This window comes from Syngnathoides biaculeatus, chromosome 13 (assembly GCF_019802595.1).
Source record: "Syngnathoides biaculeatus isolate LvHL_M chromosome 13, ASM1980259v1, whole genome shotgun sequence".
NCBI lineage: Eukaryota > Metazoa > Chordata > Actinopteri > Syngnathiformes > Syngnathidae > Syngnathoides > Syngnathoides biaculeatus.
In genome coordinates, this window is record NC_084652.1 from 11,827,666 (window position 1) to 11,853,535 (window position 25,870).

General features: G+C 43.3%; 1 protein-coding gene across 6 annotated transcripts in view; it reads right to left on the reverse strand.

Annotated features, from left to right (window-relative positions):
* The window catches only part of LOC133510433 (receptor-type tyrosine-protein phosphatase S-like), a 103,249-nt gene that overhangs the window by 12,073 nt on the left and 65,306 nt on the right, over positions 1 to 25,870 (reverse strand). For 4 of the 6 annotated variants that reach the window (XM_061838317.1, XM_061838316.1, XM_061838319.1 and 1 more), the window contains 19 exons: positions 23,443 to 23,712; positions 22,711 to 23,090; positions 21,280 to 21,481; positions 18,338 to 18,474; positions 17,257 to 17,401; positions 14,768 to 15,085; positions 13,421 to 13,614; positions 13,265 to 13,291; positions 12,918 to 13,035; positions 12,142 to 12,801; positions 11,328 to 11,422; positions 10,324 to 10,577; positions 8,065 to 8,152; positions 7,658 to 7,876; positions 6,759 to 6,916; positions 5,908 to 6,020; positions 3,391 to 3,488; positions 2,006 to 2,129; positions 1,003 to 1,178 (listed from right to left, as the gene is read on the reverse strand). In XM_061838317.1, coding sequence (XP_061694301.1) covers positions 1,003 to 1,178; positions 2,006 to 2,129; positions 3,391 to 3,488; positions 5,908 to 6,020; positions 6,759 to 6,916; positions 7,658 to 7,876; positions 8,065 to 8,152; positions 10,324 to 10,577; positions 11,328 to 11,422; positions 12,142 to 12,801; positions 12,918 to 13,035; positions 13,265 to 13,291; positions 13,421 to 13,614; positions 14,768 to 15,085; positions 17,257 to 17,401; positions 18,338 to 18,474; positions 21,280 to 21,481; positions 22,711 to 23,090; positions 23,443 to 23,712 — 3,776 coding nt within the window. The remainder of the gene's footprint in view (positions 1 to 1,002; positions 1,179 to 2,005; positions 2,130 to 3,390; positions 3,489 to 5,907; positions 6,021 to 6,758; positions 6,917 to 7,657; positions 7,877 to 8,064; positions 8,153 to 10,323; positions 10,578 to 11,327; positions 11,423 to 12,141; positions 12,802 to 12,917; positions 13,036 to 13,264; positions 13,292 to 13,420; positions 13,615 to 14,767; positions 15,086 to 17,256; positions 17,402 to 18,337; positions 18,475 to 21,279; positions 21,482 to 22,710; positions 23,091 to 23,442; positions 23,713 to 25,870) is intronic. The other 2 variants (XM_061838322.1, XM_061838320.1) reach the window with 1 other exon arrangement.

The following is a 25,870-nucleotide window of genomic DNA, read 5'->3' on the forward strand; positions in this document are numbered from 1 at the left end:
TGAATTTGCAAAAATTACAGAGTCACGTACATTTGGGGCGGCACGGTGGATCAGATGGAAACCGTTGCCCTCTCAGATCTGAGGACCCGGGTTCGATCCCAGCCTTCTCTGTGTGGAGTTTGCATGCTCTCCCCGTGGCTGCTTGGTTTTTTTCTGGGCACTCCGGTTTCCTCCCACATCCCCAAAACACGCAACATTAATTGGACACACTAAATTGCCCCTAGGTGTGATTGTGAGTGCGGCTGTTGTTTGTCTCAATGTGCCCTGCGATTGGCTGGCAAGCACTTCAGGGTGTCTCCTGCCTTATGCCCGTAGACAGCTGGGATAAGCTCCAGCACTCCCCGCGACCCTTGTGAGGATAAGCATCTAAGAAAATGGACATACATTAGGTGTAAAATTCTCGTTCGTTTGTGTCTGCTTGCCTGTATTATACTGCCCCTGTGACCAAATCACCTATAACAGGAGCTTCAATGAATTAATCGTAATGTAGAAATTATTAAATTCTTTACATTCTATTAATTTTATTCAACGATGTTATAAACACACGATAGAGTGCTATTTTGTGTGTTGAGAAACAGAAGAAGTTTTGTAGTTGTTTGTGGATTCGGAACAAATTAATGGGATTTCTGTTCATTTCTATGGGGAAACATGATTTGAGATATGAATATTTTGAGTTGAGCATAATCACAGACATTATATCGAACTGATAAGTTTTGAGTGAAAGATGAGCTTTGACTTTCAGGGAGGAACTAACTTTAGCCTGGGTTGCAGGTGGATGTTACAGAGTCTTCGCCACATTTGCATGTCCAATGTTTAAAAAAAAAAAAAAAATCTAATCATCTGATATTTCAGCGTATTGATGTAAGGCGAGCTAGAAACGATACTATGCAGTTTAAAGCATCAATTACTTGCATATCCTTCCATTCCCTTCCATCTGTAAACGTCGCGGTTACTGCCCTGAAAATAAAATGCCACGTTGCCCGTACGCGACGGCAGGCCCACCCGCGATTTCTCTTCCAAGCGTGTCATCATGACAACGGAGGCGGCCCGCTGCTCCCACACCATCCTCCAGAAGTCCCCGAATGTCTCAGCCAGCGGCCCCTGGGTGGCGATGTAGGCATTCTGCTTTCTGTAGCCGTCAATGTAATTGGCGTTGATGTAGTCACTTCCCAGGACGCCTGCAAACAAGACATAATGGAGGAACATGTGTACAACGTAGGCAAAGAGTGTGTGTGAGGGGCGGGGGGGAAATCACATTTAATCAACTGTTGTACGTATTCTTAAAGTTTATGATACACTTTTGTGCTTAAAAGCTATACAGCTCAGCGCAATTTATGACTACATTTTATGTAATATAGCTATCTAATCTAAGTCTATGTATTTGGCCACACTGTTCCAAAACCCCTTTTTCCGGGTGTCACAAGCGATCTCAGTCAATTACCCGGTTTGTGTTGGTCTGCTGTATTTTACTTGGGGTTTCCATTTGAATAATTTTTCATAACCTGGACAAAATGTTTTCATACACTAATATCATGGCAGGAAAAACAAAATAGAAATAGAGGATATTTTCTCATTTGTATCTCTAGTATAAGAAAATGCACATTTAACATACAAATTCACTTTAAAGAAAGAAGTTTTTCAACATTCTTCTTTTAAAAAAACTTGCAGTTTCACGACTAACTAATGGTTCCAGTTATACATTCAAGGCGAGGTATGATTTTATATATTTTGGGTCTCATGCGGCCCTCTGAGGGCAGGCATGATGAAAATGAGTTTGACATCTCTGTTGTAAGGCCTTGCTGGATAAGAATCAAACAAAGACTGAACACTCGTGAGTTCCACATCCAATCTCTCCCGCCGAGCTCACGTTTGAACACGCTTGCGTTGTTTGTTTGGCTCCGGAGCCATGTCTGCAATTTCACTTTTCATCCATCAGCCTGTCTCTTCCGCATCCCAATCTTGTTAACATCCTCCGCGAGCCTCTCCTTTGCCAGCTCGTGCTTACCTTCTATGGGTGCCAGGATGACTCTGGTGTGGTCGTACGCGATCACGTTAGCGTAGCGGTTTTTGGGCTTGTTGACCTCCAGGTTGGAATGCTCCCAAGTGAATTGCTGCCCGGGGTCAATGGACTGGGAAACACAAACAAATTGCACATAATAACAAAGCGTGTTGGCATACTACTAGCTTGATGGTGGATTTGTTGATGTGGAATGATTGTGAGCTTCATAAACGAGATGCGCTCTAAAATGCACTGCTGAATAAATCATGAGCTCGTCTGGACACAGCAATACACGTTAAATAGCCAATGTTTTACGAACGGGGGACTTAAAAGGCTTAACACCAATAGACGGGAAATCTCAGAGAGCACTCGTACTAGTGCAGTAACTTGTACGCATTTATGCCCCCTATTTGTGCTTTACTATTATAATTGCCGGTGACTGCGCTTTATTTTAATCTCGTCTTATTGTCTGTGGTAACTCAGTTGCGACGTGCGGTTCGCTAGCTAATTATGCCTACAGACTGAAAATACATCGTTCCTTCGGTGCAATAGTGTTGCCACTTTAGAGTGCCTCATTGTCAGCATTGAGTGCGTGGAGGTCAAGCAGAGCAAGGAGGGGGTAAAACGCTTTATTTTAGAGGCTTTGGGCAAATACAATTTTGTGTTCAAACATGTTGTGGCAGTATTTGTTTCGAACATGCCGCCTGCAGCTTGATTTTACATGATATTTCACCAGTGGTATTTGTTTTTTTTAAATATTCAAATTGGGGCGGCACAGTGGCTCAGCTGGAAAGAGCGTTGGCCTCACAGTTCTGAGGTCCCGGGTTACATCCCGGACCCGCCTGTGTAGAGTTTGCGTGTTCTCCCCGTGCCTGCGTGGGTTTCCTGCGGGCACTCCGGTTTCCTCCCACATCCCCAAAACATGCAACATTAACTGGGCACTCTAAATTGCCCCTAGGTGTGATTGTGAGTGGGAGTATTTGTTTGTCTCCGTGTGTCCTGCAATTGGCTGGCAACCAGTTCAGGATGTACCCCGCCTCCTGCCCGTTGACAGCTCTGATAGCCTCCAGCAGTCCCCGCAACCCTTGTGAGGATAAGCAGCTAAGAAAACGGATGGATATTCAAATTGGGCAGTGTTATTAACAACACTCTTCTCTGTTGTGTGTCAAATTTACATTTATTTTCACTTGACTGAGACTAGAGGTCGGACTTGAGCCAAATCTTGTACTCAATTCTGCCACGTCAACTTCAATATCATAAATTGAAAACATAATTTTGAGCCCTTTGAATCTTTTCTTACAGTTGCAGAGCCCCCAGGTGGGGGTAACAGAAAGGAAGCATTCGTTAATGTACATCCATTGAGAGTATAGAAAACAGAATTGGCCTCTCACCTCGTATTCCTGGGAAAGTCGGAGATTGTCGTTAGCTTTCATCAGCTCAATATGCTCCGCCAGCTCGCTGATGGGAATAGGCGGATGGCTCATCATGCCTGTGTGTCGGTGAGCATGCGAAAGAGCAAAGGGGTCAGAGGTCAGTCCCTCCGGCTTTGCCCGACCACCCTTATTACCTCGGGTCACCGTCACTCATTCGAAGATGTGAGGATAATTGCGCGCAAAGGGAACATCGCATATCATTAAAGGAGACGCGGGGCATAAAATCAATGTTGAGCCGCGCGTGTGGACAACGTGAGGTTGGCCGTGTTTGTTTTGAAATTTTTTTTTTTTTTTGTTCTTTGATAAATTGCTTCGTGTGCCATCAGAGGAGCGGCGGAGCCGACTAGACAAACACAGACTGAACGCTAATTAGGAGAGTTTGAACACTCCCGCACAAAGGAAGCAACCTCGGCGATTCCCATCTCTTTGCAGCTGGCCGACACACAGCACCCGACCACAAATCCAGGTCTTCCATTTGGATGTATTTAAGTCATTGGAATCCAGCTATCAATTGCAGACAGACGAGATAATGCAAGTCATTTTCTTGCACTCATCTGCTTCTGCGGCGCCCACAGGTAATCACAACATAATGCGGCTGTCACGCTTTAGATGACCTCAGACATCATCAGCGGGAAACAATTTTCATCTTTTCAGGGCATCTCAGAGGCGCAAATCTCAAGGGATGAAAAGAGGGCACTTCAAGGCTGCTGTCACGCGAGAGTAAAGAAAAAAAAAATCTCATGATGGAAGAGAGGAGCTGAAAGTGCTTTATTGTATAGGCCTCGGTTTGCATAGAAAAGGCTCAAAAGGTTAATATTCAGATCTTTTCCATGGAAACGCATCAACAAGGACGGGTTCACGAAAAGCTTCCAGTATGGTTTTTGGATGTTTTGCGTGGAGGAAGTGACAATGCTGCCGGTGCCGTGCGGCACATAACCAGCAGTGTTGTTAGATTGCACAGGGGGAGCAGACGAAGCATGTAGTTACTTCGCAGTTGGGTCTCGGGTGGCAAGATTACTCTCAATGATGAGTCAAACTTCACTCGTTCACTAACCATTTAAAGTCAATCCAAAATTCAACGTACAAAGACTGATGAGGCCCATTTCTCTCATTTCCATCTGTTCTGAGGAGCTGTCGTGCACAACGTGGGTGAGTGGACGTGTGTTCGTTTTTTGTTTTTTTTTCCTCTCCACATTGCGGTGACTCAGTCACGATGCTGTGACTGTAAAACATGGACGGTGGCCATGGTGTCCCCCAGGGTATGGGCTCATTTGCGTGGTTATCACGGCTTGCTAGTACTACTGTCTCACAGCAAGAAAATTCTGGATTTGAAATACAGTCCCAAATAATCATTTGCTATTTAAATACACCCAAAATGTCATTAATCTGTAAATTAATATACAGTAATCCTGCCTCCATTGCTGGGGTTACGTTCCAGACCACCCTCGCAATCCGCTATACAGTAGCACCCCATCTAAGTACACCATAGGCATGTTTTTACAGTATTTATGGTGCTTTAATTCTATTAAAGGTCTTTAAACAGTTAAAAACACCATATATATTGCAAGACTGAGCTCGAGCAAGGAATAAGACAAATATATTGTACAAATAATCTAAAAAAATAGAGTAACAACTGGAAAAATACAATATAGAGAGACCACATATATGTTGATAGTTTTTTTATATGAAATATAGCACACAGCACTCTATAATACTGTACTTATTAAAATCCGACAGTAATCACATGACTGTGTCGTCTAGTTTTGCATACGAGCTTTTACTCAGACAGCCTTCCCTGTAAGTGGGGTAAAATTCCGCAGCTCTTTCCCTGAACATCTGAACTGTATTACAAACTTTGCCATTTTGAAGAGAGCAACCCAATCCTGCTTATCTCGTAATTTAATTTCTGTAAAATTGTCAGTTATGCGCACATGTTATTGTATCCACTTTTTTCTTGTCTCCTTTTTTTTAAGCTAATGTATTTAAGGTGTATTTTTTATTTTTTTTTTATTTATATTAAAGCCCTTGTCAGGACAGGCGCTGCAAATCAGCATTGCTACTGTATAAACACTATGATACCTGCATGGGATGCCTGTTCTCAGCTGTCTGTTTTTGTATCCGTCCCTAAATAAAAATAAATGAGGAAATTAAATAGAATGTAAATAATTGAACCGTGTGTGCACCATTTGTTATTATTATTTTTTGCTTCAATTCAATGGCTATTGTGCTGTTCCTTCTGCCGTGTACGCCTTGTCCACTAGGTACTACTACAGTGCAGACATACAGATATACAGTAAAAATAGCCACACATGAATCCTCTGTAAGCCACAATGATATTAGTTGAAATTATTTATCTTAGTCTCGTTTTAGTAAATGACAAAAACTTAGCAGTTGAAAAGGGGTGTGTTGACTTTTTATAGCCAGCCTACGTTACGGTCAGTGAATGGTGCGTGTGTTCGGGTACATCTTCGATACCTGGAGTCTGGAAATTAATACGTCTCATCTCAACCGGGTCTGTGGGGTGGTGGGCCATCATCTCAGCGTTACTCAGAAGACTCTTGGTTCCTGGCTCAGACTCCTTGCGCTTGCTGCTCCAGACAGCAATTATTAAGAGAGCAATTAGCACATGCAAAAATCCAGCCAGAGAAAATTAGGCTCAGCACTGACACTTCATTAGCATTAGCACTGGTGACTCAATGAACATACATGAATGGATGCGACATTCTATGTGCAAGCACAATAATGCAGTGTTATGTTCTGTAATTGGTTTAGGAACAAGGTTAATAAAAAAAAAGGCAAGAGCTTGACATTGGTGTCATCGTACCTGTCAGGTTTGCTGTTTCCAGTAAAACAAGAGTGCCCGGAAGGAATAATTAAGGAAAAGAAAAGGGGAGAAAACAGACCCAGGAAAATCAATACTGTGTATTAGTATTCAAAAGATGGATGCATGCAACAGAACGAAGGCTGCGCTCACTTCAAACTAGAACACATTTTTATGTTTTAATTCATAATTTGGCAAAAATGGTCAGGAGGCGTCGGTTAACAAAATCTTTACAAGTTGCGTAACAAGTACTAAACTCGGTGGAAGCATTGAATACATATTGACTGTTTATTGAACTCTTATTTACAATACAGTTTAAGCATTACTTTGGTGTTACAATTGTTATTTTCTAATATTTAAATGTACAATGGTAGAGTGGCTGTCAAAAATGTTCATTGCCAACACAAAAAATAATCCCTCATCCTCCTTCACAAAGTTTACCTTCAACGCTAAGAGTACTACTCACGAGTACTACATTTCTGCGGCGGCCTTCCTTTCTACTCACTTCTTGTAGAGCAGAATAGCGATGACGATGCAGATGATGAAAACCACAGCCAGTACCGGTCCCACCACCCAGATGAGACCATCGCCTGCGTCCAGGGGCTGGGGATCGGAATCCGGGGCGATCACTGGATCCGTGTAAGGGCTGGCCACGTACATCTTCTGTTGACGGGCAGATTATCAATATTATCAGTAAAAAAACCCAACAACAAATAAAAACAAACAAACAAAAAAAAAAAGAGTCTTGTTTACGTTGTGTCTATGGTATTAACACAGTGTGTGAATATTACTGCGCTGACAATGGATAATTTTCCCTCAGGGGATAAATGAAGCATCGCTCTAATTACAATATTCACCTATCCGTCCGTCTACCCAGTTAAAAAGTCCCCAATTGCTTTTGATTGCTAATTTTTGTAGTTAAAGTGAGAACTCGTGGATAGGGTAAGCGTGTTAATATAATAAATGTTTTTGCCCGCATTTCAGATGATGCATAAGTAATGTAATTAGAGCTGTGCTTAAGCCTACAGATACGTGACAAAATGGTGTCTTTACTAGCTCATACGGACTTAGAGAGCAGCCCGAGGCTGTAATGCACCCTCAAAATACAAGTCTCGGAGCTGAATATTTACGTCTTTTCCGATTCTATTACTCACATCGAGCAGCCGCACACAAAGAGGCAACATCTCTCCTGCCGCCAATCAATCTTTATTAGTGGGGTTGATGGAAATACATGAAGGTTATTGCCTTTTGCTGGCTACACCTTGACTGACGTGGATTTTATTGTTGCAGCTGTGAGGCCACATTGATCTCAATGCACAGTGACAGCCTGCTGGATGGCGGCGGAATGGAGGGCGGGGTCGCGGGGAAAGAGCGAAAATAGATGTGACACGTCGGCTTTCGTACCCCCGTCGTAGAGTTGAGTTCAGCCAGGATGAAGAAGACGTATTCCTGGCCAGGTTCTAACGCGCGGTTCTCAAAGCCTCCGTAGTCCAGCTGGTCCCCCAGGGAGAAGAAGGCTGGTAGGGTGGCAGGTGTGAAGCGGGCCGTGATGTAAGCGCGGCGCAGGTCCACCTGCTTCTGCTGGCGAGACTCCCTCTGCTTTTGACTGATGTCTTTTAACAGCTGAGACATGGGCCAGCGCAGAGGGGGAGAGAAATGATGCATCCCAACATGACTAACACTGTATTTATATAAACTCATATTGAATTGAAAGTGAGTGCTGATTTCTGGCATGTGGGTGTTTATGGATCCATCCTAGCCTTTCCAAATCAATACATGTTTTAGTTATTTATTTTGTTTGCAGTTCTCACCTCCTCGAGGTCCATTTCGTCCGGGCTCTTGAGGTGTCTGATGATGCCACGGGCCCTCCTCAGTGGAACCACAACAACATAAACATTCCTAGGTGAAAAAAAGTACAGCACAACTTAACAGAGTAGCATACTACAACTTTTCCTCAGTTTCCTTTGCAACTTATAGCAGCCACTCTACTGTGGGCATACTTTAAAGACCCAGGAATTCAGAGATATGTTTAGGGGAAGAAGAAGGAAAATGCGGCTGCCAGTCTGTGCCTGCATTGCGCCACAGCACCAGTAAACAACAGCGACCAATTGTCGAACCAACAGATTTTGGCAACTACAGTTTACGTGACAAATGAAAACAATTTTTGGGCACATTGTTCAGTCCCGATGCATTGTTTGCCTTGAGGATGCTCGTGGAAAAGTACAGACCAGGTCAGAAGGAGCTACATTGTGTTTTTGTAGATGTAGAGAAAGCCCATGACAGAGTAACAAGAGAGGAACTGTGCTACTGCATGTGCAAGTCTGGTGTGGCGAAGAAATATGTTAGAATAGTACAAGACATGTATGAGGGCAGAACAGCGGTGAGATGTGCCATAAGTGTGTCAGAAGAATTTAAGGTGGAAGTGGGACTGCATCAGGGTTCCACGCTGAGCCCCTTTCTGTTTGCGGTAGTAATGGATAGGCTGACAGATGAGGTTAGACTGGATTCCCCTTGGACCATGATGTTCGCAGATGATATTGTGATCTGCAGTGAAAGCAGGGAGCAGGTGGAGGAACAGTTAGAAAGATGGAGGCATGCAATGGAAAGGAGAGGAATGAGGATTACCCAAAGTAAAACAGAATATATGTGCGCGAATGAGAGGGGCGGAGGAGGAAGAGTCAAGCTCCAGGGAGAAGTGATAGCGAAGGTAGATGACTTCAAATACTTGGGGTCAATAATACAGAGCAATGGTGAGTGTGGTAAGGAAGTGAAGAAAAGGGTCCAAGCGGGGTGGAACAGTTGGCGGGAGGTATCTGGTGTTCTATGTGAAAAAATAGTATCCGCCAGGATGAAGGGCAAAGTTTATAAAACAGTGGTGAGGTGAGTGGTCCATGATGTACGGATTAGAGACGGTGGCACTGAAGAAACACCAGGAAGCAGAACTTGAGGTAGCAGAAATGAAGATGCTGAGGTTCTCGCTTGGCTAGGATTAGAAATGAGCTCATTAGAGGAACAGCCAAAGTTGGATGTTTTGGAGACAAGGTTAGAGAGAGCAGACTTCGATGGTTTTGACATGTTCAGAGTTGAGAGAGTGAGTATATTGGTAGAAGGGTGCTGAGGATGGAGCTGCCAGGCAAAAGAGTGAGAGGAAGGCCAAAGAAAAGGTTGATGGATGTTGTGAGGGAGGACATGAGGACAGTGGGTGTCAGAGAGGAGGATGCACGAGATAGGCATAGATGGAAAAAGATGACACGCTGTGGCAACCCCTAATGGGACAAGCCGAAAGAAGAAGAAGAAGAAGAAGAAGAAGTTCAGTCCCGTTGGTCCGTTTTATTGAAGTTCCGCTGCATTCGGAATGGTCATCTTGATACGTCTGCATAGCCTTCCCTCTTCCCACGATCCAGGAGCCAATTATGTCCTGCCTGCAATTAATTATTCCCAATAACGCCCCTGTGAAAACTGCGTGATATGTATTCCGATCACTGGAAGCTTCAAGATGACATATTGATGACACACAGCTCAAATGTCAGAATGCGTAGGCATAAGTGAGATTTCTGGAATTTGATTGACAGTTGCGCGAGTTGTGGTTTCAGCCCCTGCAGAGGAAAGGCCCACAGTGTTCGTGAGCTGAGAGAATGACTTTGATTTTTCACGATCTCTTTTTAGATATTTTCTTGAAATAATTCAACTTTGGTACACAACCTTCTTCTCTGTGGTTTCTGAAACTTAGAAGATGTTGTTATTTCACTTTACAGAAACTAAATAGTGATGGTTTCACCTCATGCTACCATTTTTGACACATTGAGTGAACAAATTCCAAGCTTGATTTGGACCTTGTTTAGAGAGAGTTTCTCTCTATCCATTGTTTTGCTTTTATAATCACAGAGATATGATTCAATTGTTAAATTAATCATTGTCAGCCCTTTGTTTCATAGGCATGCATCATTGGTTGGTAACCTACCAATTAATTCAAATCTAAAACCACAAATGATAAGATACGAACTACTGGAAATTGCACACAAATTATATTAGTTTATAAAAATGTAATGTCATCCCTCATTCATGCTTACTTGACAGGCGTTCGGGACTCCAGTGATGGCAGAATTATTGTGACTGTAGTCTCTGTGTCCCGGGTGTGGTCAATCTCCGGGCGGCGGATGGTGATTGGCGGGGATGTTTTGGCGGTGATACGGTGGCGAAGGCCTCCCATATTGCCTTCGGGAGCTGTGATCTTGAAATCGTAACTGGTGTCAGGCTGAAGGTTTGGGATGACCGCCTTCTTCAGGCGAGCGTCCACCTCCATCTTTTGGCGGTTATACTCCACCTTGGGATCGAGTGAGAGAGGTCAGCATGTAGCATGATCATTATTATTACATTGATCATTTGAATGATGAAAAAAGTATATCTATTGAAACAGTAAATTAAAAACAAATGATCAGTCTATGACTGAATTAAAAAGAAAAAAATTAATGAACAAACAAAAGTACTACACTCTAACCTGCAGTGTTTTTTTTTTCGTCATGTCTGAGCGTGTTGCTTCATTAGTCACTGCCACTGCAGGCATTTGTCATTCATGATGAGCTAGCAAAGGCTAGATACAGGCTTAAAAGGGAGTTTGCAATAATAAAAAAAACATTTGTTGTCACATCTGTGAAGAACTCTCATTATAACCTGAGAGCAGCACAATTTTGTAGAAGTTCCTACTATATTCCTGTGAGAATGCAGTTTACATGCATATTTTGAAGATACCAAACTAAAACTGAGGTATTCAAACATTTTCTTGATTGCAGGATAGACTCTTAAATTTGGATTTTTAAAAAATGATCAAGAAATGCAAGAATACTCCTGTTGACAATTGTCAGAGTTCATGACACAACATTTTTACTTTTTGTGATCTGTCTGGGAGAAATTAGATGGTTCTACTGCTCCGTAGTGAGGCATGCTGGGTCTATATTAAGATGCTAAATTTGATGTCTCGCCCAAAGGGCTACGTAGTAAAAAGTTGTGTCTGTAAGCTGGGTTGTGACTAATTTTATCATTCAAAACATGATGGTTCTTCAGACGACGGACATACACTGAAGCGATACGGGTTGCTGCTTTCTGGAAACTCCCACGTCAGAAGAACACTTGTCCTCGTGGCCAGATTGACTGAAAAATTTCTTGGCACGTCTGAAAGAGAAGAAAAACGGCACTCAGCGGAGCATTTTAATTTAAAGCAACTAGTCTGTCTCCTTGCTGTGAACCTGGAAAGAAAAAAAAAAGAGGTGTCAGTCAGGTGAGACAAAGTGGTTAGGAGGATGGACAGGTGATGAGGAGAGTGGATGGTGGCAGGAACGGAGAAGACAGCGCAGCAGCGGGAATGTGACATGCCACATTCACCAAGTGTAAGGTTGTGTTTGTTGCACTTCCGATTCCGCATGTCAACAGAGGCTTTCGATAAAGTGGCAGTGGATTTTATCGGATTGAACAAATCGCCGGGCCCGGAGTTTTTGCTTCATTCCAACTGTCCACTTACCTTTTGGATTAGATACTTTATAATGATGCCCCGTATTGAATTTTACCTGAGGGGATGTGATAAGCAGTGCTCTTGAAGCATACAGCCATTAACATTCAGTCTTTTTCCATTGGTGAAGGGTAGGTGATGGAGGTAAGTGAGTGAGTGGAAGAGATTGAGGGGGTTTGTCGCCTTCCTCACACTTGTTTTCAGCATCTCTGAGGTACATGGCAAGGAGGGAGGGGGTTCAGGAGTGGTTGTGGTGGGAGATCAACCGGAAGAATTGGCCCGCACTGCATTTAGTGTTTTGGCGTGAATTCCACAGCAGGAGGCATGTGAAGTTGAATCAGTGCTCGGATGAAGGGTGTTTCCAGGATCTCAAGGCCAACTCTACCTGTTTCAAAGGCCAAGGTTCGGCACACCAGAGGGGGGCTGAAGGGGCCGGGCCCTGCCTTGTTGTGGGCTCTCAGTTGCACCTCGTAGGCTGTGCTGTGATTGAGGCCCAGGATTGTGTAGCTAGACTGGCTGGCTGGCAGCTTGACCACACGCGGGGGACCACGGAGGGCCGGTAATGAAAAGGGACCAGGAACACTTGAGGGTTTGGAGCCTGAGGCTTCTTTGTAAGCTATGTTGTACTCTGTGATGACGCCATTGCTTGCCGCTTGGTCGGGAGGAAACCAGGAGAACTGCAGGGAGCAGCAAGTGGCGTTAACAAAGTCAGATATTTTAGGGTATCCTGAGGGAGGGATGACAGGAATGGTTATTTCCTGCTGTACTACATCTCCGTAACCTGCCCGGCTCTTTGCAGAGAGCTCAAAGAGGTAGGAGGAGCCTGGGGAGAGATTTATGATGGTGAAGTTTCTCTCTTTTGTGAAATCTATCGTGGTCTCCAGGGAGGCATTCTTCAAGCCAAATTTGAGGCGGTAGCCTTGAATTTCCAGAGGGAGTCTCTGGGCATCAGAGCCTGACGCTGCGCATTCCAGCGGAGGAGCCCATCGAAGCACCACCGATGGACCTAATCCCGATTGCACCCGCAAGCAGGGGGGGGCAGGTACTGCAAACGACAGCGTGGGAAGTACAAAGTTAGTTAGCTGCTGCGGCTGAGTTTAATATTCCCTTTCGAGTATGTATGTTGCGAATTTCAGAAATGCAGATTCAGCATGTGCTTACCAATCCCAGAGGTCCTCACCAGCTTGGCTTTGCTGTGTGCGCCGTCACCTTTGGTGGTGTAAGCGGCCACCGACACAGAATACAATGTTTCTGGTTTCAGCCCTCCCAAAATCATTTCCTGTGCCGGTAAACACAAATGTTGATGTTTAATGTGGAAAAACTCCATTTAAACTCTATTAACACCTCAATGAAAGTACGGAGCTGATGATAGTTTCAACTGAAGATATTAAGGATCATTCACGCATTCATTTCACAGGTGGTACCGTGTTATATTGAGTGCTTTTGCATTTGAATATCTACCGGTATTAATAGTGAGTTCATGAAGAGGGTGAAGAGTGTGCACTCACATACTGAGTGGAATCATCCTCCTCCATCTTAACCGCCAGGCGAGACGCAGCAGACAGGCAACCCGGACAGAGGACATGAGAACGGAAGCATATTTAACCATCAAATAATTAACCATCACTTCAGCACATTTCAGTGTTCTTCCACGCCGATGTCACCTGAGACTCATCCAGCAGGAGGTCTTTTATCCAAGGAAGGTTTCGAGAGTCACTGCCGCCAGCGCGGCTGTAGTGCACCTGGTAGCCACGGATCTGACCTTGACGTAACCTTGGCAACACAGACCGCCAAGTGACCCGAAGTGCGGACGAATTGAAAGGGTTGACGTCAATTTGACGTGGGGCTGCGCTAGGAACTGCACAAGTTAAAAAAAAAAAAAATCATACTAGAATATGTACAGTACAAGAGCATCAGTATAAACACCAAGCACACAGCAAGCATGTCACTTTTTACCATTTGTAAAGGTCACGTGTAAAAATAATTGATGAAAAATTATGCACTTCGGTCAATTCACGACTCAATTGTTAACATTGAGGAAAGCAGAATGTGAAGGTTATTTGCATTGCTGTTGCATCTCACTCAGTCACATTCTTTCACGGTAAGACATTTGTCTTGGAAACCCTTAACACCAACACATTTTAGCATGTATTTGGTGACACTTCTTGGAATGTGAGTCACCTTGATTAATAACTTCCTGGGTATATTCTTCTTCTCTTCTCATGTTATTCTTTTAACACCTTTAAGTCTTCTATAAGAGTAAGTGGGAGCACAATCGAGCCGTATGAAGCAGAGTTAGCGGACTTCTGTAACATGACTCGAATCACGAGTTGGTTCAAGCCGGATTTAAGTCGCCAATTTGAGCATTTAGAATTTGCCTGGCTAAAACTTATGGAAGAAATGTTGACTTTGTATTCAGAGGACTCAACTTGAACTAGATTTTCAATGTTGTGTGCCATTAGTTTAGTTTTTGAAGGAAAAGTTATTTTTTAGGTGGTGGCCACGGAACTCGCAATCCACCGGTTCTCTTGAACATGGACTGTAAAAGCCACTTCCTGAAGCAAGTACTTTAGAGGGAACTGATTGTTTTTGATACAATAGTTGTCGCACAAAGATAAGCGACAAAACAACTACAATATCTAATGTCATCAGTTACTATGGAACACAAAAGACATGTATGCTATGCTAACTTAAGAATTAGCTAGATGGTCAGGAATGATTCGTGGTGGTTATGTGTTTAATTGAGAAGAAAAAGTAGAATATGTAAGACAAGATGAAGAAGTGTGGCTTGGGACCATTAAAAACTCAGACTCTGACTGTGCTGCTATAGCTAAGTTGAGAAACTAGAAGGTTCAAATTTATGACATGCATGAGGTTCAAATTTATGACATGCATAAATGTGACTTCTGCTCCGAAGAGTCATATTTTTCCCAACAATTCTGCGTGAAATCCAAACAACGTAAATTTGTCTTGAAGTTTCACTGTAATCGCTAAGGCATCAGTAGTCTTACCATCCTCATCTGTTCTGCAGAGTACAGGCAAGCTGTTGGGTCCAGTTCCCTCAGAAGTGGAGGCTGCCATGGTGATGTTGTACCAGCTCCATTTCTCCAGGCCCTCTACAAGCGCATCCCCCCGTCGGGCCGGGATAGGGAGCCCCGAGACCTCCTGGCCCTGAACTTTGCCTCCTGCCCCAGAAACTCTGCGGTACCTCAGCTCATAACCTGCCAACTCGCCATTCTGGCCCTCCAATGGAGGTGGCCTCCAACTAACTCGCAACGAGGTGGAGCTGGCACTCTCACAGGAGACACCCTCGGGTGCTGCTGAGGGCTCTGATTGGATAAGGGGGAGAGCGGTCGGTAAAACGTTTGAGAGTTGGGGTTGAAAAGCAAAAGGGGAGAACGATATAAGTAAAAGGACAGGGGAAAGGATAAAAAAGGAAACAATAAGACACTACGGTAAACCAAACTCAAAAGAGATGACGTTGCGATAAGCTTGAGAAAAAAGGTGAAGCAAGCACTTGGCGTACACGCATAGCGCTTAATGAAAGAAACTAGAGACAAGATTATTGACCGTGAACAGGCAACCTGAAGCAGAGACGTCTGGGCTTGGTGAGAGGAAAGCATGTGTGCATGTGTGGGAGTCAAAAAGTCCTGGCTGACAGATTCAAGTATCTGCCCACTCAGCTGTAAAGCCACCGCGCTGTTTGCCTCAGGGGACAATCTAGATGTGCACCAAACCTTGGCGATAACAAAACGCACCCTGGGAAATGCATTTTGCTTCAGGAAATAGTCTGCTTATTTAGAGCTTGGCCTTTACTGCACCCCTCTGACATGTACTCCACTTTGTTTTCTTCTTCTTTTGGGGGGACGCGAAGAGTAAAAGGACTCAGGTTAGATTTACCAAAAGACATTTTTGAGCCCAGAAAACTGGAGAGATGTTTTGTATACACACATCACATCACCAACTGCACAATTCAAATCCACATGTCCACACTCACTCAGCCATTTTTAAAATAAATCACTTTTCACACCAAGATACAATTACAGGCTATCAGGTGCATGTGTGGTTGCACGACCTAGGTCAGGGGTCACCGACCTTTCTGAAACTCAGAGATACTTCTTGGGTACTGATTAATACCAAGGGTTACTGTGTGAAATCCTTGTTCACGTGCTGGATGTGACATTGGACTTTCTCTCTTATGCCCCCTCTTGCCGTGTTCTCTCCGTTACGTTAGCAGACTTTCCAAAGAGAAGAGGAGTTTTCAGGGTGTAGGTACAGTTCCATGTTTTAGCCATGTTATTCTGAAAATCTCGAAAACTGAAATGGTGAAAAACTGCTTCACGCCGTATTTCACCAATTAAGTACCACTGTAGTTCTCAGTCTTTATGTTTTCAGCAATTTAATTCAAATGTGTAATGTGTTAAAAAAACAAAACAGAATTCACCCAAGAACATGTATTCAAAGATCATTTGAGTAAATTCTGTATGTTAGAAATGTGTATAAAAGTGCCTGTCTGGGTTTTCTCGCGTCACTCCGGTTTCCTCCCACATCCCAAAACTATGCAACAACAATTGGACACTCTAAATTCCCCCTAGGTGTGATTGTGAGTGCGGATGTTTGTCTCCATGTTCCCTGCGATTGGCTGGGAACCAGTTCAGGGTGTACCCTGCATCCTGCCCGTTGACAGCTGGGATAGGCTTCACCACTCTCCGTGACCCTTGTGAGGATAAGCGGCAAAGAAAATGGATGGATGTATAAAAGTGGTAGCCCTTTGCATGAATCACTTCCCAAGAAATACCTCTCACTTTCACAAATGTTGATGATATAGAAATAAATATCCATTTTGAAAATAGTTCTGATTGTGTGCATTACACTAAACTAAACATCATAGCCCCCCCAAAAAGAGACATTTATTGGATAATTTTTGATTTTCGAGGAGAGCAAAAAAAGGTGAAACTCCAAATACTTAGTAATAGAATAAAAAAAAAAAAATCACAGACTCTCTGGCGCTTACTTGCAACATAGCAGGGCAACCCCCAATCCTTTAAAGCTCCTCTCCCCCGCCTCCAAGCCAATAACCAGCAGATACTTTCACCCTTTCAAAGATATTTGACACTGATAGAGGGGAAAAAAGTGAAAGCACGGTGAAAAGGAAGGAAGAGAAAAAACATTAATCGCTGCTCCAGCTCCATCTGTCATGGTGTTTTGGCTGAGCAAAAACGGGAGGGAGGCTGGAAGCGGAGGAGGAAGAAAGTCACAGTTAAAACGCAGATGGATGGACGCTAGTGGGCTTCGGACACATGGCTTGATAAAGGACATCAACGTTCAGATGGTGTCACACGGTTGCCGGCTTGTACAAGGTCAGCGGACATCAACTGCAATTTGTGTAAACGTGTGTTTTCATGGCATTCGCGTGCAAGGTGAAACACAATACAGCAGCGCTGTGTGTGTGTGTGTGTGTGTGTTCATCAAATCAATCCAAAAGGAAAAAGCGACATACTGGCTTGTGATGTCCTCTGCACCAGTTCGTTAGTGAAAGCGCCGATGCCTTTGTTTGAGATGGCTGCCAGGGAGAAGGAGTAATCTGTGTTGGCTTTCAGACCCTCCACCGTGTAGGAGTTCCGTGGGCCAAAGGTCAACTTCTCCTATGAGAGAAAGGAAGGAGAATGAAGTTTCGCCAGGCCAGAAAGTGAAGCTGGACATGGCTCCGTCTTTTAAACGTGACACATTTAAGCAAAAAAAAAAAAAAAAAAAAAATTCATTACTTGTACAACGGTACCTTGAGATACAAGATTAACTCAAAACAATTGTTAATCAAATCAAAAATGCTTAAATCTCTTCCAGTCTCTCCCCAAAACCTTTTACTAAAATAGTAATCTATAATATTTTACAAGAAAATATAGAAACAGCATAAATAAATAAAATATAAAGACTGAAACAGTTTGTGCGTCAAGGTTAAATAACTGGTGTGCTTTAACCACCTGAGGGCTATATGACGTGCAGACAGAAAAAATAATTTCATAACTACTGAGTCAGTCACCGGCAGTAATAGAAGTCATTTTTGGCAGAAGATAAAGAGTATGTCTTGTCTGCGGACATTGTTATATTGTCCATCTACATATGTTTCTACGTCATTTGTGTTTGAATACCTATTGCTATATCACTGCTACATGAATGCTATTTGTTAGTTGTTTGTTTGTTTGTTGAAGCTAATGGATTTTAAGGTAAAGCAATGCGGTTGTTTTAAATACACAACGTGTAGTTGCCTCTGTTTAATGTTTAGTTTGACAGTAAACTTAAACTGGGAGTGCCAATAAAGCGCCTGTAGCATCTTTTTTTTTTTTGAAGCATTTTTCACCATCTGCAAACTTCTGCTTGTAGCAGAGTTGAGTTCACTGCCACTATACACCACTTGCATTTCGAATTGTTGCTCCCAAGTGAAACATAAAACATCAGCCCAACGATGGCTTGTATCACGAAGGATTCGTAATTGGCTTTACTTGTACGTATACGGATAGCTCAGTCTCTGGTGTGCCTGCCCACCATCAAGTGTGAAATTAAGCAGACAGTCTGATACTTACCAAACTGCCAAACCTGACAGGCTTGTAAAGGAGCTCGTAGTTGATGATGCCTTCCTTCGTGTACGCAGGCTCCCAAGTCAGCTCAATGCTGGTGTCTGTCACTCTCCCAATTTTAAACTTCCCTGGTTGTCCCGGCACTGGAGGAGGAAAGACCACACGTTTCAGCGAGTCATTTTGCTTTCCATTGTTACTTGCATATACCATATAAAGTATTTCAGAGCTTAATCATCCAAAAGAATAATGCTGACATTTTTTTGGATCATCTTATCAAGTTGAGAATAGTTCTTCTCCTTTTTCTTTCGGCTTGTCCCGTTAGTGGTCGCTACAGCGTGTCATCTTTTTCCATCTCATGGATCCTCCTCTCTAACACCCGCTGTCCTCACGTCGTCCCTCGCCACATCCATAAACCTTCTCTTTGGTCTTCCTCTCGCTCTTTTGCCTGGCAGCTCCATTCTCAGCACCCTTCCACAAATATACTCACTCTGTCGCCTCTGAACACGTCCAAACCGTCGAAATCTGCTCTCTCTAACCTTGTCTCCAAAACATCCAACTTGGGCTATCCCTCTAATGAGCTCATTTCTAATCCTATCCAACCTGCTCACTCCGAGCGAGAACCTCAACATCTTCATTTCTGCTACCTCCAGTTCTGCTTCCTGATGTTTCTTCAGTGCCACTGTCTCTAATCCGTACATCATGGCTTAAAGTACATCTACACCACTGTTTTATCAACTTTGCCCTTCATCCTAGCGGAGACTTTTCTGTCGCATAGAACACCAGACACCTTCCGCCAACTGTTCCATCCCACTTGGACCTGTTTTTTCACTTCCATACCACATTCACCATTGCCCTCTACCGTTGATCCCAAGTATTTGAATAGTTTGGTCGAAAACTCCACAGCCACCTCTCCAAATTGCTTCCATACCTCCACTGGTATGTCATCAGAACCAACTGTCTTTCCATTTTTCATTCTGTTCAGTGCCTTTGTAACTTCTAACTTTTTCCCGGTCATTCACACTTCCCTCTTCTACTCTACTTTTTCTCTCCCATTTTAATTAAAATATTAGAAATGATATATTTTTTAAATGGAGACTTTGTTATTCTATGGCTGTTGTAGTTCAACAATCACAGCAAAAAAAAAAGACAAGTTGCGGTGTACAATTAATACATTTGATGTTTCGCTTTCACATTGAAGTTATTCCAGTAGAAAAGCAGCTTGTCGCCACCATTTTAAATCCATTGAAAACACCTTTTCAACTAATTCCATGTGATTTATGTTGTAACCATGAAGGTCTCCTTTCACCAGCCTTCTACAAACATTTTTACTTAAACCATATGTTTCTCTTCTTGTACGAGCTTGAAAGCGACAGAACGTTCAGGTAGAAATACCTCACATCTACACAGGAATTTAAACGCATAATGCCGTCACAGATTTGCGAGCCTTAATCTCTTCGCGCCTGCCGCCACGTAAGACCTACAACTTCTTCCACCGCCGTCACGGTGACGTGAGTAACTCGAACAGAGCAACTTTTTTGCTCCCGTTAATCCCGGTTTCCTCTGCACAACTCCTCGCTAAGTTAAGTGTCAGTTTGCGCGAGTTACTCATTTGAAGGATGCACATGTTGTGACGGGTCACGCCCAGTATTGCATAGCGGCTGGGTTCCACTTGTCATGTGAATAAGCTGCTTGGTGTTTTGTATGACATTCAGTGGTGATGCTGCAGGGCAGCGTGATCAGTGGGCCAACAGATAGCACTGTTTTTATTTCCTACTAAAGCCTTACATGCACTTTGTACTTGATACCAGGGATGGTTACTATAATGATTAGCCAATTACATGAGTAGAATTTATTGTTGATTAATTGTGTGCGGTAAAATGCAGTGTAAAACTGCGACCACCATTGGTACTATAACTTAGGTTGTAGTTATTTTGGAGCCTGAAAAATAATCTGGCCTCTGCTGAGTTGGGCGGCTATACTCTGTTCAATGGAAAAGCGGCTCAAAAAATATAATGAAATCTTCTCCCATGCCTGAATTCCAGACTTAAATACTGATGTGAAGTAAATTCAGCAAGTTTATTTTTGCTAAAGAAGCTAATATGCACGCTGCCAAAGTTTCAAAAGATTTCATTGGTCTTCAGGCCAATCATACTTGAGCCCTGTGAAGCTTGCCTAGCAACAATTGCCCTGGCAAACATGTCCTAACCAGGAAAAATTTGAGAAATTCTTTTGATCCACATTTTTCTGAATTTTCTAGATAGCTAGACTTTTATTTCACTTGTGAAGAGAAATAAAAGAAAATGGAAAAAAAACTCACACCAGACACTTGGGAAAGAACCAAGTATGTAACCACTTCACAAAACGTTACGGATATTCAGCCACCAGGTGAGATTTTAGATTGGTCCTAAAATGTGCTATAAACTTTACAGGTGAACTTTAAAGTCCCCGCAAGGTAAAAAATAAACCTCCTTGCTTTATTAACCAATTTCAAGTGCTGAAATTAGTTTGAGAACAAATCTATGACTTAGCCTGGACACTCACTTGCCTGAGAATTGTAAAATTCCATCCCTTGCCTCACTCTGCAGGGGCCGTGCGACATTATATCGCCTCAAGATTAAGACTCTGGATGTTTTTTTGTTTTTTTTTTTTTGGTGGGGGGGGATAACAAATATGTTTGAGTGATCCTATTTTTTTCAAAATGAATCATTGTAATGCTTTGCTGCAGAAACAAAACCACAAAAGTGCATGCACAATTAGTGTATTAAACAGCTTAGCCAGATCACAGTTTTATTTATTGCGACTATCCACAACCAAGTGGATATTGCGATGTTTGGTGCCAAGTTACGATTCTGGAGATTATAGGATTCCGCCCCATTGGGATGGTACAGTTTGTCATATGCAGTACAGTACATGATTTGATATCACGGTGGCCTTTGCACAGTACTGACCTCCTGGCATGACTTTAACATGGACCGGGTCAGAGAAGGGCCCGTCCCCGACTGAGGTGAAGGCTAGGACTTGGAGGGTGTACGTCTCGGACGTCACCAAGCTCTGAATAGTAGTGATCACGCTGTCCTGGACATTATGGATCTTCCACTCATTCATCGGCCGGGACGGGTCCATGGTGTAGTACACGCGATAGCCCTTCACCTGTAACACGGAAAGAGAGATTGACGGATAGCGTGTTGAGTTTTTGAGGTCATCTCGGACTGAGCCGTGTGATAAGTGGTCTTCCATTTAATCTCACTGTCTTGCGTGCATGCCAATCCAGAAACCCTACATTCACCATCCAAACAACAAGTATTTATCGCAGTCAAGATCACTATCCGTGAATTATGGTTTTACGTCAATCCAGATGGCCAGACCGGGTTGTGTTTTACGCCTTGTTAGAGGTCGTCATTACGGGTTGACGACCTCCCGTGGCTGTAGGTTGGACAGAACACCTCTAATACAAACTAAGTGTGTTGTCACTATCTCATCATATTTGTTTACCGTCCTCGCTCGTGACCTCCAGCAGCAATCTGTTGTCACTCCTTTAATAACTTTAATCCTCATATGCACTAAATGCACTTCTGTGAATATTGGAGATGGCCAGGTCGGCTTGAAAAGGAAATAAGCTTCCGGGGGGAGTGCTCTTTATTTAGAGTACAAAGTCCAATCACCTTTTCTTTCTTTAGAGATTGGGGTTGTACTGATGTGTTAGAGGGGGTAGAGGGCGGGAGCGCAATCCCTGTAAAGGACATGAAACTGCACACTGTAAAACAGCTCCCAGTGGGCAATTTGATGAAGGCTTTAATGTTTTAATCTCCTTAAAGTCTCTGTGCAAATCTGAAACCTTGTTAGTCTGTCCTCAGTAAAAGCAAATGTAATTTCAGATGGGGATAAATCATTTTTCCCCCGTATTATTAGTTGGCACCAATGCCTTGACTGTTAATGTCACATGAAAGTAATTACGATTTTAAAGCAATCAGTTTATTGCTCCCCAGCGATATGGTGGATGCGCATAATTGAAACATTCACTGTAATATGTGAAAGAATCAAAACGAATTCTGCGGCCTAACGGTAATTAAATACGAGTGAAAAAAACATTTGGCACTCCTAACACAGTCCTTTAAATTATAGTGTCCATTCACATATTACTTCAGTGAATCAATTGGCAAACTTTATCGACACGTACTACAGACTGACTGGACACTCTATTTGACCATTATAATGAGATCAAACATAAGAGGTGAATTGAACATTTTGTTTTTAAAGCTCAGTTTTGACTGACATTGGTAGATAGGTGGTAATTAATAATATCCATCCACTCATTATCCTGGAATTCCTTGTGGATGTTTTTGAGAAATTTGCCGCAAGGTTTCTACATCTTTACAAACCTGCCCATTTGGCTCCTCGGGTTCCTCCCAGCGGACCATCACAGTGTTCTGTGAAATAATGTGGGCTTGGACGTTTCGCGGTGGGCTGGCCGGGGCCTGCTCTCCCGTCCGGGCCTCTACGCGTACGGAGGGGGGGCCCTGGCCGATGCTGTTGAAGGCTGACACTCGGATCTCGTACTCAGTGTTGGGGTACAGCCCACCGATGCTGTAGCGAGTCGTAGTGATGCTGTCCACCGTTTCGTACTTGCTGTCTGGACCTTTGGCTCGGTACTGGATGATGTAGTAGGAGACTGGGTCGGGGTTGCCAGAGTCCCATGTGATGGTCACACTGGTAGCTGTGGTCTCTGTGACAATGGGAGTGCCAGGGGGCTTTGGCAAAGCTAGAAGCAAAATCAAGATTGATTAGAACATTTTTAAGGTAATAGACTGTAGTACGACAATCAAGTGGGTTCTAAAGGGCTGCAAAATTAAGGGAAATTAAAACACGGAGACTCTACACGGCCACAGACGAGATACTAAGTAATGTGAGAGAGATGTGCTACCCACTCGCCCACCGTGTGATAACGTTGTATTATTAACCCCAAATTCCCATCATTCCAATGAACATTTTCCAATTTGTAATAAGTCTTTCCAAACATCCCCGTCTTAACTTCCCTTGGAAATGTTTTGGCAAATTTCCTGGACTTTTTCCACCCCTTTGCAACCCTAAGCCTGTAGCAGTGAGTCTCTTACTCTTGACCAAGACCTGAGCCGTGGCCTCGATGATGCCCAGGCTACTCATGGCCACGCACGTGTAGTTGGCTGACTCCCGCACGCCGTTGAGCTCCAGCACGTTGCGACCTATCGGCATCTCGTCCTCGGGGGTCAGGTCCTCGGTGCCCACCATCCATTTGACGTAGGGCATGGGGGAGCCCACCGCCACGCAGGTGATGTTGACGCTCCCTCCCGGCATGATTTCGTGGTTGGAGGGGAGGATGGAGAAACGAGGGGGGACGCGGCGCACTGGTAAAGGAGGAGAGTCGGGGTAGAGAGGAGAGGGCAGGAGGTTAAGGAAGGGCGGGGAGAAGAAAGGCGGAGAGAGAGAGGAGGTCGGGTGAGGGGGAGAGAATCAGATAGAGAGGCAGAGAGCGAGATGCAGAAAGAGTGAAGAGAAGAGAGGTAACAGGAAGGGGAAGAATGAACTTCAGGGTTTTTTTCTTTTACAGAAATTACAAAGGGATACTTCAAGTTTAGTCCCAATTACTTTATGGCACTGATGAGTCCAACAGAAAGACACACATCTTGGTGAGCTCACCCAATCAGAGTGAGCTGCCTCCACAAACAATAAGAATGTGACAAACTCTTGAGTAGCGCTTAAACAAGGGCATGACACCTAGAATCAGTTTCTCTTCTTTGGAAATGTCTAATTTGTTGATTTTCATGTCAGATTTATTTATTTGTTTATTTATGTATTCAAATTTAATACATAACATGTCCTCACTGGCGCAACTTCAAGCTCACTTAACTAACACCGTCTACAATCTACACAAAAATTATTATTTGTCTTTCAAACGTTTCTGTTAAACACGGAATCATTTGGAGAAATCTGTCTACTTGAAGATGCTCAAATGCTACCGTTTATGCTAGGCCTGAAGGGGCGCTGTAACCCTGCCACAGGAAGTCACTGAAAACAGGGAATAAGAAGCCTGGGTGATGCAAACATGCAAAAAATGGCAGTGAATGCAAAGCAAGCAAGAAAGTGAACAAATAATTGTGTTGACTAACGACGAGCTAGAATTTGCACTTTGGAACAAAAGTTCAGGGTGTAGAACATCTGACATGGTAATCCACCATTTTTGCTTTAAATTTTGTCACTGTTATCAGTACAAATCAGTAAAATGATAAAATGGCACGACATCTTAGGCCACAGAGGAACAACTCTATCGCCACGTCAGAATTTTATATAGTTGACTAAAAAGCTCTCAAGAAAATTGTTCTCGAACGGACTGTCTTGACTCAGTACTATCTGACGTTTTCAAACCTATTACGAGGTCTGTGCTAGTTGATTTTTCAGGAAACAATCAATTGCTCAGTTTACTCAGAGGACTTTCCCAAAGCTGTTCAAGTAACTGCCATTAAACCTCTTTGATAAAAGTTGAACGCTAGACGCTTCAATGATAGCAAGCTACAGACCCGGACCGAATCTCCCTTTCATCGCCAGGATTGTTGAGAAAGTTCTTTTTAATCAACTCAGCAATTTCTTGAACTTAAATGGACTTTATTAAATCAGGTTTTCTGAACTCATCACACCACAGAATCTGCTCTTATCAAAGCGCTAAATAATATAAGGTTGTCATTTCTGGTCTTGTCAGATCTCAGTCCTGGTTTTAATGTGGTGGATCATAATATACAGCCGAACAGGTTGGAAATGTACTGTAGGTAGGACTACGTAAATGGAGCAGTCCTTAAATGGTTCAGATCCTACATAGAGAAAAGGAGTTATTTGTAACCATTGGAAGGGGCCCCTCAGTGGTCGGTTCTTGGACCCCCTCCTGTTTAACCTGTATATGCTACCCTTGGGGGAAATTCTTCAGAAATGTATTTTTGACCATTTTAGCTATGTAGATAGTGCACAGTTATATTTAGCAGTGTCTCCAGATGACTACATTTCAACTCAGGTGTTGTGTCACTGTCGAAAAACAATATCGAGAAGAGCCCAAATTTTATTCAATCAAACCGCAACAAAACTGAGATTATTGTTTTTGGCAATGAAGAAAAGAGGGTAGCTCTTAGTGAATACCTGGAGTCACAATCTTTCAAAACCAAAGACCAAATCCGAAACTTTGGTGTTCTGATAGATTCCATCTTGACTTTCACTCAAATGCTCAAGGAAGATAAACTGAGTAGGGCTACGAGATTGACAGACTCAGGTCAGATAGTGGAGCGCAGAGTTCAAAGCAAACATGATGAAGCAGCATTTAGCTATTATGCTGCACACAAATGGAAAAAGAAGTGACGTCAGTGTGAATATTTTTAAGTCCAGGTTAAACATTGAGTTACCTTGTTTATGAAATGGGCTTCATGCATGTAAATACATTGGCTTTGCTTTGTTTGCAAATAGTAATGCGAGAACTGGGAGGACCGCGTCACCAATTCAGGAAAGATACCTTTTGTTGTACAA